This window comes from Pseudophryne corroboree, chromosome 10 (genome assembly GCF_028390025.1).
Source record: "Pseudophryne corroboree isolate aPseCor3 chromosome 10, aPseCor3.hap2, whole genome shotgun sequence".
Taxonomy (NCBI): Eukaryota; Metazoa; Chordata; class Amphibia; order Anura; family Myobatrachidae; genus Pseudophryne; species Pseudophryne corroboree.
This window is the reverse complement of record NC_086453.1, coordinates 174,771,387-174,792,272: the sequence shown is the minus strand read 5'-3', so window position 1 is coordinate 174,792,272 and position 20,886 is coordinate 174,771,387. Positions and strand designations below refer to the sequence as shown.

The following is a 20,886-nucleotide window of genomic DNA, read 5'->3' as shown; positions in this document are numbered from 1 at the left end:
GAAGATGTCATGGACACGACAGTGGTCAGGTGATACATATCCCATACGACACATGGAAGTATGGCCGTATAAAGGGAAAGAGTTATTTGGGGTCGGTCCAACGGACCTGGGGGTCTCGGCAACAGCTGGAAATCCAACCTTTTTACCCCAAGTTACATCTCAGCAGAAACAGACACCGTCTTTTCAGCCTCAATCCTTCCGTTCCCATGAGGGCAAGCGGGCAAAAGGCCAGTCATATCTGCCCAGACATAGAGGAAAGGGAAGTAGACTGCAGCAGACAGCTCCTTCCCAGGAAAGGAAGCCTTCCACCGCGTCTGCCAAGTCCCCAGCATGACGCTGGGGCCGTGTAAGCGGACTCAGGTTAGGTGGGGGTGTAGTCTCAAGAGTCTCAACGCGCAGTGGGATCACTCGCAAGTTGACCCCTGGATCGTACTAGTATTATCCCAGGGGTACAGATTGGAGAGTCGAGACATCTTTTCCTCGCAGGTTCCTGAAGTCTGCGTTACCAACGGCTCCCTCCAACAGGGAGGCAGTATTGGGAAAAATTCACAAGCTGTATTTCCAGCAGGTGATAATCAAAGTACCCCTCCTACAACAAGGAAAAGGGTATTAGTCTTCCACACTATATGGTGGTACTGAAGCCAGACGGCTTGGTGAGACATAGTCTAAATCTGAAATCTTTGAACACTTACATAAAGGTTCAAATCAAGATGGAGTCACTCAGAGCAGTGATAGCGAACCGGAAAGAAGGGGACTCTATGGTGTCCCTGGACATCAAGGATTACCTCCATGTCCAAATTTGCCCTTCTCAACAAGGGTACATCGGGTTCGTGATACAGAACTGTCAATATCAGTTTCAAAAGTTGCCGTTGAATTATCCACGGCACCCCGGGCCTTTACCAAGGTAATGGCCGAAAAGATGACTCTCTTCAAAGAAAAGGGCATCTTAATTATCCCTTACTTGGACGATATCCTGAAAGGGGCAAGTTCCAGAGAACAGTTGGAGGTCGGAAAAGAACTATCTAAAGTAGTTATACGATAGCACGAGTGGATTCTAAATATTCCAAAAATCGCAGCTGTGTTTTCCGATGATACGTCTGCTGTTCCCAGGAATGATTCTGGGCATAGTCCAGAAAAAGGTATTTCTCCTGGAGGGGAAAGCCAGGGAGTTATCCGACCTAGTCAGAAACCTCCTAAAACCAGGCCAAGTATCAGTGCATTAATGCACAGGAGGCCTGGGAAAAATGGTGGCTTCTTACGAAGCGATTCCATTCGGCAGATCTCACGCAAAACATTTTCAGGGAGATTTGCTGGACGAATGGTCCGGATCGCATCTTCAGATGCATCAGCGGATAACCCTGTCTCCAAGGACAAGGGTATCTCTTCTGTGGTGGTTGCAGGAGGCTCATCTACTGGAGGGCCGCAGATTCGGCATACAGGATTGGATCCTGGTGACCACGGACGCCAGCCTGAGAGGCTGGGGAGCAGTCACACAGGGAAGAAACTTCCAGGGAGTGTGGACGAGCCTGGAAAAGTCTCTTCACATAAACATTCTGGAACTAAGAGCAATCTACAATGCTCTAAACCAGGCGGAACCTCTGCTTCAAGGAAGACCGGTGTTGATCCAGTCGGACAACATCACGGCAGTCGCCCATGTAAACAGACAGGGCGGCACAAGAAGCAGGAGTGCAATGGCAGAAGCTGCCAGGATCCTTCGCTGGGCGGAGAATCACGTGATAGCATTGTCAGCAGTATTCATCCCGGACGTGGACAACTGGGAAGCAGACTTCCTCAGCAGACACGATCTTCACCCGGGAGAGTGGGGACTTCATTCAGAAGTTTTCCTCATGATAATAAACCGTTGGGAAAAACCAATGGTGGACATGATGGCGTCTCGCCTCAACAAAAAACTGGACAGGTATTGCGCCAGGTCAAGAGATCCGCAGGCAATAGCTGTGGATGCGCTGGTAACACCTTGGGTGTACCAGTCGGTATATGTGTTTCCTCCTCTGCCTCTCATACCAAAGGTATTGAGGATTATACGGCAAAGAGGAGTAAGAACGATACTAGTGGCTCCGGATTGGCCAAGAAGGACTTGGTACCCGGAACTTCAAGAGATGGTCACGGACGATCCGTGGCCTCTACCTCTGAGAAGGGACCTGCCTCAGCAGGGTCCTTGTCTTTTTCAAGACTTACCGTGGCTGCGTTTGACGGCATGGCGGTTGAACGCCAGATTCTAAAAGAAAAAGGCATTCCTGAAGAAGTCATTCCTACCTTGATTGAGGCAAGGAAAGAAGTCACCGCAAAGCATTATCACCGCATTTGGCGGAAATATGTGGCATGGTGCGAGGGTCGGAATGCTCCGACGAAGGAATTTCAACTGGGTCGTTTCCTACATTTCCTGCAATCAGGATTGTCTATGGGTCTCAAATTGGGATCTATTAAGGTTCAAATTTCGGCCCTGTCTATATTCTTCCAAAAAGAATTGGCCTCAGTTCCTGAGGTCCAGACTTTTGTCAAAGGAGTACTGCATATACAGCCTCCTGTGGTGCCTCCGGTGGCACCGTGGGATCTAAATGTAGTTTTAGATTTCCTCAAATCCCATTGGTTTGAACCACTTAAGAAGGTGGATTTGAAATATCTCACATGGAAAGTGACTATGTTACTGGCCCTGGCTTCGGCCAGGAGAGTATCAGAACTGGCGGCTTTATCTTATAAAAGTCCTTATTTAAGTTTCCATTCAGATAGGGCAGAGCTGCGGACGCGTCCGCATTTTCTCCCGAAGGTGGTGTCAGCGTTTCACCTGAACCAGCCTATTGTAGTGCCTGCGGCTACAAACGACTTGGAAGACTCCAAGTTGTTGGACGTTGTCAGAGCTTTAAAGATATACATTTCAAGGACGGCTGGAGTCAGAAAATCTGACTCGCTGTTTATACTGTATGCACCCAACAAGTTGGGTGCACCTGCTTCTAAGCAGTCGATTGCTCGTTGGATTTGTAACACGATTCAACTTGCACATTCTGTGGCAGGCCTACCACAGCCTAATTCTGTTAAGGCCCATTCCACAAGGAAGGTGGGCTCATCCTGGGCGGCTGCCCGAGGGGTCTCGGCATTACAACTCTGCCGAGCAGCTACGTGGTCAGGGGAGAACACGTTTGTAAAATTTTACAAATTTGATACCCTGGCAAAAGAGGACCTGGAGTTCTCTCATTCGGTGCTGCAGAGTCATCCGCACTCTCCCGCCCGTTTGGGAGCTTTGGTATAATCCCCATGGTCCTTTCAGGGACCCCAGCATCCACTTAGGACGATAGAGAAAATAAGAATTTACTTACCGATAATTCTATTTCTCGGAGTCCGTAGTGGATGCTGGGCGCCCATCCCAAGTGCGGATTATCTGCAAGACTTGTACATAGTTATTGTTAACTATTTCGGGTTATTTTGTTTAGGGAGCCATCTTTCAGAGGCTCCTCTGTTATCATACTGTTAACTGGGTTTAGATCACAAGTTGTACGGTGTGATTGGTGTGGCTGGTATGAGTCTTACCCGGGATTCAAAATCCTCCCTTATTGTGTACGCTCGTCCGGGCACAGTACCTAACTGGAGTCTGGAGGAGGGTCATGGGGGGAGGAGCCAGTGCACACCACCTGACCTGTAAAAGCTTTACTTTTTGTGCCCTGTCTCCTGCGGAGCCGCTATTCCCCATGGTCCTTTCAGGAACCCCAGCATCCACTACGGACTCCGAGAAATAGAATTATCGGTAAGTAAATTCTTATTATTTCAACTATTTATCAAATCTTTATTGCTAATTGAGTAATTAAGTGCTTGGTTGACGATATTTATTTACGGTACTACATTAGCGCTGTTCATACCCCCTTATTTTTCCTGTATTTATTTATATATTGGAGGTGGACACCCTCCTTTTTGAACAATCGTTTTTTGTTTCTGACAGTACCATGTGGTGAATTTTCTCCTTCTAGCTTTAAGCATGCTGCTTTTACAAGCATGTTTACAGTTGTATTAGCAACACCGTTACAGTGCTTAAATTACCATTTTAATGTCTGCATACTAATGCTAGCAACTGGACTCCTACATAGTCAGTGTTGTCTTAATGATTGTCATACTGCCATATGTATCACCATGTGTACGTATCTATTACCGTCACAGTCATTCAACAAACTATAAACAAATTTCCCATTCTTATCAATGATGGCTTTTTGTGCTAGGGACTTGGGTGATATTATTATAGTGAGCTTCTTATGTGGTTATAATTATTGAGCGATGATGTTTTCTCCGAAATATGTAGTCAGAAAATAAATGGAAGCGTAATTCTTGTATAATTATTGAATGAATATTGTGCAACAAATCAAAATGTTTATGCGGTTTTACTTTTCTTTCCAAAATGTGAGTTATGTCTCTTGTCATCCTTACAGGTCTCCTCAGATTATTATAATGATGAAATTGATAAGTATCATGAAGGGACTATTAAGGTTTGTATTTTTCTAAGCAGTCTGTTATTCTAGTTCAAAAGTTTACTTCAGTTTATTTGAAGACTGAATGTTCTGCTTACATTTTTTAATTTGTTTTGCATTACAACCATTATTTTATTTAGGGGAAAACCTGTACATTATGTGCAGTGTAATAAAGTTGGATTACTACATCTTGCTAAAATGAATGATAATGTGTGCATTAGGATACAGTAGTTTAACTAGAAGAGGAGATCCACTCCTAAAGGCCTGGTAGCCAATAGCTGAATTGTAAATCAATAGATTGGTGATTTAAAGCTTAAAAAAAATAATCAATGTTTATAATGAGAAATTGTCCAGATAATATCGCTCCGTTTCATAAAGGACTTTACATGACATGCTTTAATAATCTTTATTTCCACTGACTGACTGCATTGCATATATCTTTTAACAGAATCTGATGGAGAAAGGAGTGCAGTTTGACAGTGATGAAGATCAATTGGACAGTGAGGTGTGTAAGGTGCACACAGATAATCAGCTGTATTCATAAGTAACGTGGAGTCATTGTAACTAAGCAACCTTTTAAAAGTGCAGTGCCTTGGTTATAGAAAGATAAAGGGTCTGATTCCCCTATATATATATATATATATATATATATATATATATATATATATTCTCTAGCATCCATAAGGGATATTGGGGGTAACTAGTACGACGGGTATAGATGGGGTCCAAAGGAGCCAGTGCTCTTTTTAAATTTCTTCAATTGGGTGTGCTGGCTCCTCCCCTTTACCTTTATGCCCCATCCCACAGGCAGTTTAGAAAAAAGTGCCCTCAGGAGAGGATGCACATCTCTGCAGCTCCAGAGTTTTTCTCTAACGTCCTAAGTGGATGCTGGGGACTCCGTAAGGACCATGGGGATTAGCGGCTCCGCAGGAGACTGGGCACAACTACAAAGAAAGCTTTGACTACTGGTGTGCACTGGCTCCTCCCACTAAGACCCTCCTCCAGACCTCAGTTAGATTCTTGTGCCCGGCCGAGCTGGATGCACACTAGGGGCTCTCCTGAGCACCTAGAAAGAAAGTATATTTAGTTTTTTTATTTTCAGTGAGATCTGCTGGCAACAGACTCACTGCAGCGAGGGACTAAGGGGAGAAGAAGCGAACCTACCTAACAGGTGGTAGTTTGGGCTTCTTAGGCTACTGGACACCATTAGCTCCAGAGCGATCGACCGCAGGACCCGACCTTGGTGTTCGTTTCCAGAGCCGCGCCGCCGTCCCCCTTACAGAGCCAGAAGCACGAAGAAGGTCCGGAAAATCGGCGGGGGGGGGCGGGCGCCCTGAGGGCAATGGATAACACCTTGGCTGGCAAAATATACATCATATATAGTCCCAGAGGCTATATAGATGTAAAATTACCCCTGCCAGTATTACAGAAAAAGCGGGAGAAAGTCCGCCGAAAAGGGGGCGGGGCTTCTCCCTCAGCACACTGGCGCCATTTTTCCCTCACAGTTCCGCTGGAAGGAAGCTCTCTGGCTCTCCCCTGCAGTCTGAGAAACTACAGAAGGGTAAAAAAGAGAGGGGGGGGGGCACTAAATTTAGGCGCAGTATAGATATATATATATATATATATATATATATATATATATATGTGTAATATATATAAAAAAGCAGCTATAGGGAAAACACTCATTGATAGTGGGATCCCAGTGTTATATAGCGCTCTGGTGTGTGCTGGCATACTCTCTCTCTGTCTCCCCAAAGGGCTTTGTGGGGTCCTGTCCTCTGTCGGAGCATTCCCTGTGTGTTTGCGGTGTGTCGGTACGGCTGTGTCGACATGTTTGATGAGGAGGCTTATGTGGAGGCGGAGCAGATGCCTGTAAATGTGATGTCACCCCCTGCGGGGTCGACACCTGAGTGGATGGTGCTGTGGAAGGAATTACGTGATAGTGTCGACTCCTTACATAAAAGGTTTGACGACATACCTAATGTGGGACAGCCGGCTTCTCAGCCTGTGCCTGCCCAGGCGTCTCAAAAACCATCAGGGGCTCTAAAACGCCCGCTACCTCAGATGGTTGACACAGATGTCGACACAGATACTGACTCCAGTGTCGACGACGAAGAGACTAATGTAACTTCCAGTAGGGCCACACGTTACATGATTGAGGCAATGAAAAATGTGTTGCACATTTCTGATGTTACCCCCGTTACCACAAAAAAGGGTATAATGTTTGGAGAGAAAAAATTACCAGTAGCTTTTCCTCCATCTGAAGAATTAAATGAAGTGTGTGAAGAAGCGTGGGCTTCCCCTGATAAAAAGATGGTAATTTCTAAGAGGTTACTAATGGCGTACCCTTTCCCGCCAGAGGATAGGTCACGCTGGGAAACATCCCCTAGGGTGGATAAAGCGCTCATACGCTTGTCGAAGAAGGTGGCACTACCGTCTCCGGATACAGCCGCCCTGAAGGAATCTGCTGATAGAAAGCAGGAGGCTATCCTGAAATCTATATATACACACACAGGTGTGATACTGAGACCAGCTATAGCTTCAGCCTGGATGTGCAGCGCTGCTGCTGCGTGGTCAGATTCCCTGTCAGAAAATATAGATACCCTAGACAGGGACACTATTTTGCTGAACGTAGAGCATATAAAAGACGCACTTTTATACATGAGGGATGCACAGAGGGATATTTGCCGGCTGGCATCCAAAATTAGTGCAATGTCCATTTCTGCCAGGAGAGGGTTATGGACTCGGCAGTGGACAGGTGATGCAGATTCCAAACGACACACGGAAGTTCTGCCTTATAAGGGTGAGGAATTGTTCGGGGATGGTCTCTCGGACCTCGTTTCCACAGCAACAGCTGGGAAGTCTACATTTTTGCCCCATGTTCCCTCACAACCTAAGAAAGCACCGTATTATCAGGTACAGTCCTTTCGGCCCAATAGGGGCAAGCGGGTTAAAGGCGCGTCCTTTCTGCCCAGAGGCAGAGGTAGAGGGAAAAAGCTGCAGCATACAGCCAGTTCCCAGGAGCAAAAGTCCTCCCCCGCTTCCTCTAAGTCCACAGCATGACGCTGGGGCTCCACAGGCAGAGCCAGGTACGGTGGGGGCCCGTCTCAAGCATTTCAGCAAGCAGTGGGCTCGCTCACGGGTGGATCCCTGGATCCTTCAAATAGTATCTCAGGGGTACAAACTGGAATTCGAGACGTCTCCCCCCCCCCGCCGTTTCCTCAAATCTGCCTTGCCAACCACTCCCTCAGGCAGGGAGGCAGTGTTACAGGCAATTCAAAAGCTGTATTCACAACAAGTGATAGTAAAGGTGCCCCTACTTCAACAAGGAAGGGGTTACTATTCCACAATGTTTGTGGTACCGAAACCGGACGGTTCGGTGAGACCCATTTTAAATTTGAAATCCTTGAACACACATACCAAAAAATTCAAGTTCAAGATGGAATCGCTCAGGGCGGTTATTGCGAGCCTGGACGAGGGAGATTACATGGTATCGCTGGACATCAAGGATGCTTACCTACATGTCCCCATTTACCATCCTCACCAGGAGTACCTCAGGTTTGTGGTACAAGATTGTCATTACCAATTCCAGACGTTGCCGTTCGGTCTCTCCACGGCTCCGAGGGTCTTTACCAAGGTAATGGCGGAAATGATGATACTCCTTCGAAGGAAGGGAGTTTTAATTATCCCGTACTTGGACGATCTCCTGATAAAGGCGAGGTCCAGAGAGCAGTTGTTGGTAGGGGTAGCACTATCTCAGGAAGTGCTACAACAGCACGGCTGGATTCGAAACATTCCAAAGTCACAGCTGGTCCCTACGACACGCCTGCTGTTCCTAGGGATGGTTCTGGACACAGAACAGAGAAAAGTGTTTCTCCCGGAGGAGAAGGCCAAGGAGCTGTCATCTCTAGTCAGAGGCCTCCTAAAACCAAAACAGGTGTCGGTGCATCACTGCACGCGGATCCTGGGAAAAATGGTAGCTTCCTACGAAGCGATTCCATTCGGCAGGTTTCATACAAGAACTTTTCAGTGGGACCTGTTGGACAAGTGGTCCGGATCACATCTTCAGATGCATCGTCTGATAACCCTGTCTCCGAGGACAAGGGTGTCTCTGCTGTGGTGGCTGCAGAGTGCTCATCTTCAAGAGGGCCGCAGATTCGGCATACAGGACTGGGTCCTGGTGACCACGGATGCCAGCCTTCGAGGCTGGGGAGCAGTCACACAGGGAAGAAACTTCCAAGGACTATGGTCAAGTCAGGAGACTTCCCTGCACATAAATATTCCGGAACTAAGGGCCATTTACAATGCCCTAAGTCAGGCAAAACCCCTGCTTCAAAACCAGCCGGTACTGATCCAGTCAGACAACATCACGGCGGTCGCCCATGTAAATCGACAGGGCAGCACGAGAAGCAGGACGGCAATGGCAGAAGCCACAAGGATTCTCCGATGGGCGGAAAATCACGTGTTAGCACTGTCAGCAGTGTTCATTCCGGGAGTGGACAACTGGGAAGCAGACTTCCTCAGCAGGCACGACCTCCACCCGGGAGAGTGGGGACTTCATCCAGAAGTCTTTCAAATGATTGTAAACCAGTGGGAAAAACCACAGGTGGACATGATGGCGTCCCGCCTAAACAAAAAGCTAGAAAAATATTGCGCCAGGTCAAGAGACCCGCAGGCGATAGCTTTGGACGCTCTGGTAACACCGTGGGTGTACCGATCGGTTTGTGTGTTCCCTCCTCTTCCTCTCATACCAAAGGTACTGAGGATAATAAGGAGAAGAGGAGTAAGAACTATACTCATTGTTCCGGATTGGCCAAGAAGAGCGTGGTATCCGGAACTTCAAGAAATGATGTCAGAGGACCCATGGCCTCTACTGCTCAGACAGGACCTGCTGCAGCAGGGGCCCTGTCTGTTCCAAGACTTACCGCGGCTGTGTTTGACGGCATGGCGGTTGAACACCGGATCCTGAAGGAAAAGGGCATTCCGGAGGAAGTCATTCCTACGCTGATAAAAGCTAGGAAAGAAGTAACCGCGAACCATTATCACCGCATATGGCGAAAATATGTTGCGTGGTGTGAGGCCAGGAAGGCCCCAACGGAAGAATTTCAGGTGGGCCGGTTCCTGCACTTCCTACAGTCAGGGGTGACTATGGGCCTTAAATTGGGTTCCATTAAGGTCCAGATTTCGGCTCTGTCGATTTTCTTCCAGAGAGAATTGGCTTCACTACCTGAAGTTCAGACTTTTGTTAAGGGAGTGCTGCATATTCAGCCCCCTTTTGTGCCTCCAGTGGCACCTTGGGATCTCAACGTGGTGTTGGATTTCTTAAAGTCACATTGGTTTGAGCCACTGAAAACCGTGGATTTAAAATATCTCACGTGGAAAGTGGTCATGTTGTTGGCCTTGGCTTCGGCCAGGCGAGTTTCAGAATTGGCGGCTTTGTCATGTAAAAGCCCTTATCTGATTTTCCATATGGATAGGGCAGAATTGAGGACTCGTCCCCAGTTTCTTCCCAAAGTGGTATCAGCTTTTCATCTGAACCAACCTATCGTGGTGCCTGCGGCTACGAATGACTTGGAGGCTTCCAAGTTGTTGGATGTAGTCAGGGCCCTAAAAATTTATGTTTCCAGGACAGCTGGAGTCAGGAAAACCGACTCGCTTTTTATCCTGTATGCGCCCAACAAGTTGGGTGCACCTGCTTCTAAGCAGACTATTGCTCGCTGGATCTGTAGTACGATTCAGCTTGCACATTCTGCGGCTGGACTGCCGCATCCTAAATCAGTAAAAGCCCATTCCACAAGGAAAGTGGGCTCTTCTTGGGCGGCTGCCCGAGGGGTCTCGGCTCTTCAACTTTGCCGAGCTGCTACTTGGTCAGGGGCAAACACGTTTGCAAAATTCTACAAATTTGATACCCTGGCTGAGGAGGACCTTGAGTTCTCTCATTCGGTGCTGCAGAGTCATCCGCACTCTCCCGCCCGTTTGGGAGCTTTGGTATAATCCCCATGGTCCTTACGGAGTCCCCAGCATCCACTTAGGACGTTAGAGAAAATAAGAATTTACTCACCGGTAATTCTATTTCTCATAGTCCGTAGTGGATGCTGGGCGCCCATCCCAAGTGCGGATTGTCTGCAATACTTGTATATAGTTATTGCTTAACTAAAGGGTTATTGTTGAGTTATCTGTTGAGAGGCTCAGTTGTTATCATGCTGTTAACTGGGTATTGTATCACGAGTTATACGGTGTGATTGGTGTGGCTGGTATGAGTTTTACCCGGGATTCAAAATCCTTCCTAATTGTGTCAGCTCTTCCGGGCACAGTATCCTAACTGAGGTCTGGAGGAGGGTCTTAGTGGGAGGAGCCAGTGCACACCAGTAGTCTAAAAGCTTTCTTTGTAGTTGTGCCCAGTCTCCTGCGGAGCCGCTAATCCCCATGGTCCTTACGGAGTCCCCAGCATCCACTACGGACTATGAGAAATAGAATTACCGGTGAGTAAATTCTTATTTTTTCAATTTCATTTTAAATCTTTAATATTTTCGGTATGCTACCTGGGCAACAGCATACCTGAGCCGTGGGAGTTAGAGGAGGGTGGCAGTCCACCGGCCTTACGAGGTACAGAGCCGCTTCTCCGCTGCAGAACCACCGTCCTGAGTGGTTGATGTTCAGCAGAGCACTGCACCTTGGCTGCCGCAGCACGCCGCACACCCCTAACGCTGCCTGAAGGTGATATCGGTGGTGAGTACAAGCCGGACACCCCGCTAGGGGGTCTCCCGGTTCAAAGTGCGGCTGACCACGGACGCAGCGTGGGGTCCCGCTAAGATCCCCTGTGTAGAACTAGTACAAAGGGTCTTGACTAGCACTTGTGTGATGTTTTAAGCTATGAAGGAGACTTTGCCAGTATAAATATTCATTATAGCTTCAGCGCAATTAGATGGGGCGGAGCTAACGCAGAGTGGGACCTGAGGTGTTTTGGCGCCTTCCTCTGCTTACAGCAGCCATGTACAGCACACACAGCGCTTTTTGCCTCACAAGACACGCTGGAAAACTGGTACAGGGTGTAGCAAAAGGGGATAGCTGCTTGTGTACACTATCCTGATCCTCTGTAGGACTTAAATTGTTAGTGTTTACTGTGTTTAGAAAGCTGACAGCCTCACTGGGGCTGTGCAGCTCAGGGTGTGCTGGTCTCTCTCTCTCTCTCTCTCTCTCTCTCTCTCTCTCTCTCTCTCTCTTCTCACATACAGTAGGGCAGGCTTGCATTATAACTGTGTGTATGTTATTGTGCTTACTGTGAAATATGGGTAAACACAAGCTGTGCAGCGTACACCAGATTCTCTCCATTATCTAATGATTCTGTTTCCTGTGAACAATGCAATCAATCTTCACAAATCAGTGAAGGGGCTGGGGAAGAGGGCCCAGAGCCCCACTGGTTAGGGTCTCTTAAGACTATGGAAACATAGAATTTGATGGCAGATAAGAACCACTTGGCCCATCTAGTCTCCCCCTTTTTTATCCTTTAGGTAATCTCAACCCTTTTTGAACCTTAATTCTTTGTAAGGATATTCATATGCCTATCCCAAGCATGTTTAAATTGCTCTACAGTCTTAGCCTCTACCACCTCTGATGGGAGGCTATTCCACTATGATGTCAGATATGTCTTCCCAGCTGACTGCTAATGTGCAGAAGATTCCGCTACTGCACCAAGCTGTTATAGATTTAGCTGCTAGGGCACAGCACCCCCTCTCTCATGCAGGTCCACAGAAGCGTTGTTTGCCTGCTCTGCTATCAGATTCTGATGATGATATTCAAGATGATGGCGATGCCCTGGATCCCATTTTTGGGGATCCCAATTCTACTCCAGGTATTGAACCCTTAATTTTGGATATAAGGGATGTGTTAAAGCTCTCTCTAGAGGGCGCTGCATCACAGCAGTCGTTTTTCTTTGTACAAAACAAGCCCAATGTCACTTTCCCTGATTCCCCAGAGTTTGATGACTTACTCAAACAGGCCTGGAAAAAAACAGGCAAAAAAATTCCGAGTGTCCAAGAAATTTTTGCGCACTTTCCCATTTGCTGCTCAAGTTAGGACATTTTGGGAGGAACACGCTAGGGTGGATGTCTCAGTCTCTCACCTGTCTGCTGCCTGCCCCGGGCTCCTTTACTATGAAAGATCCTGGGGATCAAAAGATAGAGACTACACTAAAATCTATTTCTGCTGCGGGGTACACTGGGCTCCACAAGGATAGACATTGGGGTGTAGAGTAGGATCTTGATCTGAGGCACCAACAGGCTCAAAAGCTTTGACTGTTCCCAAGATGCATAGCGCCGCCTCCTCTATAACCCCGCCTCCCTGCACAGGAGATCAGTTTTGTAGTTGGTGCCGCAGATAGCAGGCACATAACAGAGGGGCTTCTCTGGGCAGCCCTAAGAAGAGCTTTTTTTGAAGAAAAGTGAAGACTTCAAGGGCTGCAGCAGTGTATAGATGTCAGGAGACATTCACTGCTGCAGCTCCATCTCTCCCCAGCGGCGCTGTACACTCCTGCGCCCTGGTTGCTGGGTAACTATAGCAGGAGGCTCCAGTTTTCTTCTGGTCAGGCACACAAGACTGGGGCTCTCCGGGATCGCGTGGCCGCGCTTCGGGAGGTGGTGAGTGGGTCCCGTTCGCGGGACCCGAGCTTTATCGCGATCCGGCGCGGCCGGTGAACACTGTGGCAGTACAGGCGATCCCACTAGATCACCAGGGCATGGGTGCAGGTCAGGTTTTCTCTTTAAACCTTTTTATTTGTAGCCCGCAGTACCAGGTGGTTTTGCCAGCAGAGGGGATAAGGCTTAGACCTGGAGCCCCTCCCCCAACCCCAGGGTGCCATTTCCAGTAAATGTTCCCGCCCTGGAGCTGCATATCTGTCTCTCCCTCACTCCCTGTCAGTGTGTGGGCGCCATTTCTCTCAGCTACACTGTTCCTGGGACTGCTTGGGCAAATCCTCCTTTGTAAAGCCGTCTGGTAGTCAGCGCTGTGACTTTACGAGACACTTAAGTATTCTACATGTCACTTAGACAGTGATAGTTAAGAAAGAGAGCATTTAGTCAGGGTTCTCTGGTACAAGTACCCTGTGATATACATCCAGTTCTTAATGTGCAGTGTTATATCTATTGACTAACATAGCTATATATATATATATATATATATATATATATATATATATATATACTAGTCCAGTGCAGTATCATTATTGGTAATAACGTCTGCATTGTATTACTGTGACTATATGTGTGTGCATTAGCTTGCTGGGTGATTTTCTTTTGTGTCTCTCACTCAACTTGCTATCCCTATATTCTATAACCTGAGGGGGCTTGGTACGTCAGGTTTATAATAATATAATATAGGATATTCACAAGATATACTCTGTATTTTTCTCTGTGATTTTAGTCACCATATCTCTCCTGTATCCCTGCTTTTGCTGACTACACTGCGCAGGGGTTTGGGCAAGGGGTATTGTGCTGCTGACAATTGTACAGTGTTACCTGATATTGCAAGTTATATCATATCTGCTTCTGAGGGTAATGGTTCTATGGCTGAACACACTACCGGTGTTGCTGACGCTACAGATCCCTATGAGGAGAATATAGCGGCTGCGGGCTCTGGTTCTGGGGGCTCCTTGCCCCCCAGTGGAACTGTGGCAACGGGGGTCCATAATGACCCGCCGTGGGCCACTTTTTCCACACTTCTGAATACGCTAGTTACTAAACTATGGGACCTCCTATGCCGGTTCAACCGTATGTGGTCCCCGCGGCTAACCCGCCGTGGGCAGATAATTCGTCTGCTCAATTGAAGAAATTGAACCAGTCCTTGACTACTAAAAAGTCTGACATTCGCTCGCCTAAGACCAAGGGGTCCTCTAAGCGAGCTCTCACCTCCTCACAATCCACTGCTGTCACTGACACCACGTCTGATGAAGATGGCACTTACACTGACCCCACAAATTCTGACACAGATACGGCTGATGGGGAGGGTAGTTCACATGTGGATGTTCCTGATCTTTTGGAGGCTATTAAGTTGATTCTACAGATTACGGATTAACCAGAGCCATCCGTCCCTTCTAAGAAACCAGATAGGTTCAAGCATCAGAAGGTGGTTAAACAAGTCTTACCTCATTCTGACCACCTAGTGGAAATACGTCAGGAATCCTGGTGAAACCCAGGGAAGAAGTTTGTGCCTCAAAACTCAAAAAAAGATGCTGGCTTTCTATCCCCTCGCGCCAGAGCTGTCAAAAAATTGGGAAACGCCTCCTCCAGTGGACTCGCATGTGGCTGGGATGGTGGTCTCCTCAGCTCTACCTGGCACTACCGTCACGTCTCTAAAAGAGCCTATGGATAAACATGTGGAGGGTTGTCTGAAAGCGATTTACACCCTCACGGGTGCTGCACAAAGGCCCACTATTGCAGCAACATGGGCTGCAGAGGCTATTGAAGCATGGGCACTAGAGTTGGAAACTGAAATCTCTTCTGACCATGCTAGACAATGCTTGTCATATATTGTCACAGCTTCTCACTATATTAAAGAGGCGGCTTCTGATGCCGGTATTCTAGCAGCCAAGGCCTCTACTACATCAGTCCTGGCTCGCCGGATATTGTGGCTGAGATCCTGGTCTGTGGATCTGGACTCTAGAAAAACCCTGGAGGTACTCCCTTTCAAGGGAGATATTCTGTTTTGGGAGGACTTAAATAAGATAGTGGCTGACTTGGCTACTGCCAAAACTGCCTGTCTGCCAAGTGCCGCTCCTTCTATGTCGAAGGCTAAAGGTACTTCCTTTCGCCCCTTTCGTCCTTCAGGTAAAGCAAAAGGTCAGGCGTACCACAAGCAGGCCCGCACTTCCAAACCTGGTAAACCGAAGCCCAAAAGAGCCTGGGCTGCCCGTCAGCCAGCTTCCAAGACCGATAAGCCTGCCGCATGACGGGGCGGTCCTCCCCCTGGGGGAATCCCAGGGTGGGGGGCCGGCTTCTAGGGTATACCCAGGAATGGTTGAAGACCACTTCAGATGCCTGGGTACGGGAAGTCGTCACTCGAGTTTACGCCATAGCCTTCAAAAACCATCCCCCTCATCGATTTTGCCTGACATACGTCTGTTTCGACCAGACAAAGGCAAAGACTCTACACTCGGTGGTACAGACCCTCCTGGATACAGAGGTGGTTTTACAGGTGCCTCTTGCTCAGAGAGGCCGGGGGTACTATTCTCCGCTGTTTCTAGTCCCGAAACCGAATGGGTCCTCCCGGCCCATTCTCAATCTCAAGGCATTGAACAAGTTTGTGAAAGTCTCCAATTTCCGTATGGAAACCCTTCGCTCTATAGTTCTGGCCTTGGAACCTGGGGATTATATGGTCTCCCTGGATATACAAGATTCTTACCTGCATATTCCTATAGCAGTGTCGCATCCGCAATACCTGAGGTTTGCGATTGGCAACCTCCATTATCAGTTTCGGGCGTTACCTTTTGGTTTAACTGCGGCTCCGCGAGTCTTCACCAAAGTCATGGCGGTGATGACGGTGGTACTCCGCCGTCAAGGGGTCAGGATCCTACCGTATCTGGACAACTTGTTGATCCTGGCAAATTCCCCAGAACTTCTCCTGCGTCATCTGGATATGACTGTCCGGTTTCTGCAAGCCCACGGGTGGCTCATCAACTGGAAGAAATCCTCCCTGGTGCATCTGGCAGCGCTATTGGACACTCACAGCCAGCGGTAGTTCTTGTCTCAGGATAAAGTCCTGAAGCTTCAGGACAGGATTCGTTGCTTCCTTTCTCGTCCGCAAGTGTCGATAAATTCGGCAATGCAGGTGCTGGGCCTCATGGTGTCAGCATTCGACATGGTGGAGTATGCTCAATTAGATTCTCGCCCCCTCCAGAGGCTGATTCTGGCCAAGTGGGACGGCCTGCCTCACCGGATCAGGTCTCACATGATCTCATTGACTCTGGAGGTCCGTCTGTCGCTGCACTGGTGGCTCCAGGACCAACGATTGTGCAGGGGCCGTCCCTTCTGGATATCCGACTGGGTCCTGTTGACGACAGATGCCAGTCTAAGGGGTTGGGGCGTGGTGCTGGAGCAACACTCCCTTCAGGGTCGGTGGACCAAGGATGAGTCTCTCCTCCCGATCAACATTCTGGAATTGCGGGAGGTCTTCAACTCATTGAACCTGGCCCAGCATTTAATTCAGAACCGTCCTGTTCAAGTACAGTCGGACAACGCCACCACAGTGGTTTACATAAATCATCAAGGCGGCACTCGAAGCCGCTTGGCAATGAAGGAAGTCTCACTGATTCTTCAATGAGCGGAACGCCATCTACCGGCCATATCGGCGATATTCATTCATTCCGGGAGTCCTGAATTGGGAAGCGGACTTTCTCAGTCGTCAGGACGTACATGCCGGCGAGTGGGGCCTCCATCCAGAAGTGTTTCAACTCCTAGTGGAAACATGGGGCCTTCCAGACGTGGATCTGATGGCGTCTCAACACAATCACAAGGTTCCGATGTGACTTGTCTCCCAAAGAGCGGTCTTTGGATGTGGTACGGGCTCTCCGTATCTATGTGAAGAGAACTGCTTCTATTAGGAAATCTGATTCTCTTTTTGTTCTGTTTTGGTTTTCACCAACGTGGCTGGCCTGCTCACAAGCAGACTTTGGCCAGATGGATTAGAATGGTGATTGCACATACCTATGTGAAGGCTGGTCTGTCATCTCCTGCTCACATTACGGCCCATTCTACTCGGTCTGTTGGACCTTCTTGGGCAGCCCACCGTGGTGCGACCCTTGAACAGTTGTGCAAGGCGGCTACGTGGTCCTCAGTGAACACGTTCACAAGGTTCTATGCCTTCGATACTGCGATTCCCAGGATGCTTCCTTTGGACGCCGGGTTCTTGTGCCCGCTACAGTGCGTCCCCTCCCATAAGGAACTGCTTTAGGACATCCCCAATGTCTATCCTTGTGGAGCCCAGTGTACCCCGCAGCAGAAAACGAGTTCTGTGGTAAGAACTTACCTTTGTTAAAACTCTTTCTGCGAGGTACACTGGGCTCCACAAGGCGCCCACCCTGACGCACTTAGCTTCTTTAGGTTGGTATGGCATTAGCAGCTGACACTTCTCCTGTCGTGAGAATGTGGTGTTTGTGGCTACTAACTGTTGTCGTCTCTTTTCCTGCTACTGCATTGGGCTGGTTAACTAAAAACTGAGCTCCTGTGCAGGCGGGGTTATAGAGGAGGCGGCGCTATGCATCTTGGGAACAGTCAAAGCTTTTGAGCCTGTTGGTGCCTCAGATCAAGATCCTACTCTACACCCCAATGTCTATCCTTGTGGAGCCCAGTGTACCTCGCAGAAAGAGTTTTAACAAAGGTAAGTTCTTACCATAAAACTCGTTATACACTGTTGTATATAGATTTCTCATACGTCCTAAAGGATGCTGGGGATGCTTCAAGAACCATGGGGGTATAGATGGGATCCGCAGGAGACATGGGCACTTTAAGACTTTGAATGGGTGTAAACTGGCTCCTCCCTCTATGCCCCTCCTCCAGACTCCAGTTTAGATTCTGTGCCCAGTGAGACTGGTCACACACAGGGGAGCTCTACTGAGTTTCTCTGAAAAGACTTTATGTTAGGTTTATTATTTTCAGGGAGAACTGCTGGCAACAGTCTCCCTGCATCGTGGGACTTAGGGGAGAGAAGCAGACCTACTTCTGTGAGTTTCAAGGCTCTGCTTCTTTGGCTACTGGACACCATTGGCTCCAGAGGGTCTGATCGCTAGGTACGCCTAGATGCTCGTTCCCAGAGCCCACCGTCACCCCCTTGCAGAGACAGAAGTCAGAAAACAGATGAGTAGAAAAAGATCAGAAGACTTTAGTGACGGCTTTGAGCTCGACTGGGTCACCTCAGCCGCGACTGGAAGACCTCCTGCCAAGATGCCTGGGTCAGTGAGCTTGTTTCTCAAGGCTACAAGCTGGAGTTCGACAGTATTTCCCCCCCGCCCCCCTCCCAACGATTTTTCAAATCAAGCTTATCAGCTTTGGAGGATATGCAAGTTACGTTGCAACAGGCCATCCGAAAGTTGGTCCAGTCCCACGTCATTGTTCCAGTACCACTACCTCAACGCGGCAAGGCGTTAAATGTATTCAAACCTGTTTGTGGTGCCGAAGCCGGACGGTTCGGTCAGACCTATTCTGAATCTGAAATCCTTGAATCACTATTTGAGGGTGTTCAAGTTCAAAATGGAATCCCCGCGAGCAGCGATTACGGGCTTGGAAGTACAGGAATTTATGGTCTCCTTGGATATCCATATTCCGATTTGGCCTCCTCATCAGGCGTACCTGCGGTTTGCCCTGCTGGACTATCGCTTCCAATTCCAAGCACTGCCCTTCGGCCTGTCAACAGCCCCGAGGGTATTCACAAAGGTGATGGCGGAGATGATGCTTCAACTCCGGGTCCAGGGGATCAATGTGGTCCCTTATCTGGACGATCTTCTGATAAAAGCAAGATCCAGGGAGCTTTTGTTGCTCCATATCAACCGCACCATCCATCTTCTGTCTGACCATGCGTGGATCCTCAACTTACAGAAGACCCACCTGGAGCCAACTCAGTGGCTCCTGTTCCTGGGGATGTTGCTGGATACTGTGGCCCAGAAGGTGTTTCTACCAGAGGACAAGGCGAGAACACTTCAGGAGATGGTCCCCATGGTGCTCCGACCTACTCGAGTGTCCGTACATCTCTGCATAAGATTGTTGGGAAAGATGGTTGCCTCATACGAGACAATCCAGTATGGGAGGTTCCATGCCAGAACATTTGTTGGCTCTCCTGAGCAAGTGGCCCGGATCGTATCTATAATGCTCTACTTCAAGCCTCTCCTCTACTCAAGGATCACGCGATCCAGATACAGTCGGACAATGCCACGGCCGTGGTATATATCAATTGACAAGGAGGGACAAAAAGCAGAGCCTGCATGCGAGAGGTGTCAAAGATACTCCTCTGGGCGGAAAGAAATGCAGAGCCATGTCAGCAATCTTCATTCCGGGTGTGGACAACTGGGAGGCGGACTTCCTGAGTCGTCACGATCTCCACCCGGGGGAGTGGGGCTCCACTATCTGGTGTTCCAGCAGATCATAGACCGGTGGGGTTGCCCACAAATAGACATGATGGCTTCTCGTCTCAACAAGAAACTTCCCTGGTATTGCTCGCGGACCAGGGACCCTCGGCAAGGGCAGTGGACGCACTGGCGTTGCATTGACCGTACCGGCTGGTCTATCTGTTTCCGCCGATTCCATTGCTCCCAAGAGTGCTAAAGCAAATCACGAATCAAGGTGTCCAGGCAATTCTAATTGCCCCTGATCTTCTGGACTTGTCCGTCCAAGACCCTTGTCCTCTACCACTCTTCAGATCTTCTTCAACAAGGACCGTCCATCTACCCGGACTTACAGCGACTTTGTTTGATGGCATGGAAGTTGAACGGAATATCCTAGCTCACAAGGGCCTTTCCAAGAAGGTTATTGCAACCATGGTTCAGGCCAGGATACCTGTGACGTCTAAACGCTATCATTATATCTGAAGGAGATATGTCTCTTGATGCAAGGAACGCACGTATCCACCTGCTGAGTTTCACTTAGGACGTTTCCTACATTTCTTGCAGGCTGGTGTGGATAAGGGCTTACGTCTGGGTTCTATTAAGGTCCAGATTTCAGCTCTCGCCACTTTCTTTCAGAATAAATTGTCAGTGTTGCCAGAAGTTCAGACTTTCTTGCAAGGGGTACTCCACATACAACCTCCCTTTGTGCCGCCTACGGCAACCTGGGATTTGGATGTAGTATTGAAATTTCTACAGTCCTCCTGGTTTGAACCTTTGATGTCGGTAGAAGACAAGTACCTCACGTGGAAGGTGGGGATGTTACTGGCCCTGTCTTCTGCTCGACGTGATTCAGAATTGGGGGACTTATCGTGTAAAAGTCCCTACTTGGTCTTTTATGAGGACCGAGCGGAGCTCCAGACTAGACAGCAGTTCCCCTGCCAAAGGTTGTCTCTGTGTTTCATCTGAATCAACCTATTGTGGTTCCGTCCAGTTCTGACGCTTCTGCTCCTCCGGAGGCGTTTGATGCTGTGCGTGCCTTGAAGATACATGTCAAGCATACAGCTCGGGCCAGAAAGACAGATTCCTTGTTGGTGCCTGTGGAGTCTCGGTCTTGCAACTATGCTGAGATGCTACCTGGTCGGGGAAGAACACTTTTGTGAAGTTCTACAAATTTGATACCCTGGCCAAAGAGGATACCTTGTTTGGGCAGGCGGTGCTGCAGCAGTCTCCGTACGTTCCCGCCCGTTCTGGAAGCTTTGGGACATCCCCATTGTACTAATGCCCCAATATCCCTTATGGATGCTAGAGAAAATAGGATTTTAATACCTATCG

General features: G+C 48.6%; 1 protein-coding gene across 2 annotated transcripts in view; it reads left to right on the top strand.

The window, feature by feature from the left end:
* UTP3 (UTP3 small subunit processome component) overlaps positions 1–20,886 on the top strand; it is a 135,040-nt gene that overhangs the window by 15,498 nt on the left and 98,656 nt on the right. For both annotated transcript variants that reach the window (XM_063942950.1, XM_063942951.1), the window contains 2 exons: positions 4,431–4,487; positions 4,918–4,974. In XM_063942950.1, the coding sequence (XP_063799020.1) occupies positions 4,431–4,487; positions 4,918–4,974 (114 nt within the window). The remainder of the gene's footprint in view (positions 1–4,430; positions 4,488–4,917; positions 4,975–20,886) is intronic.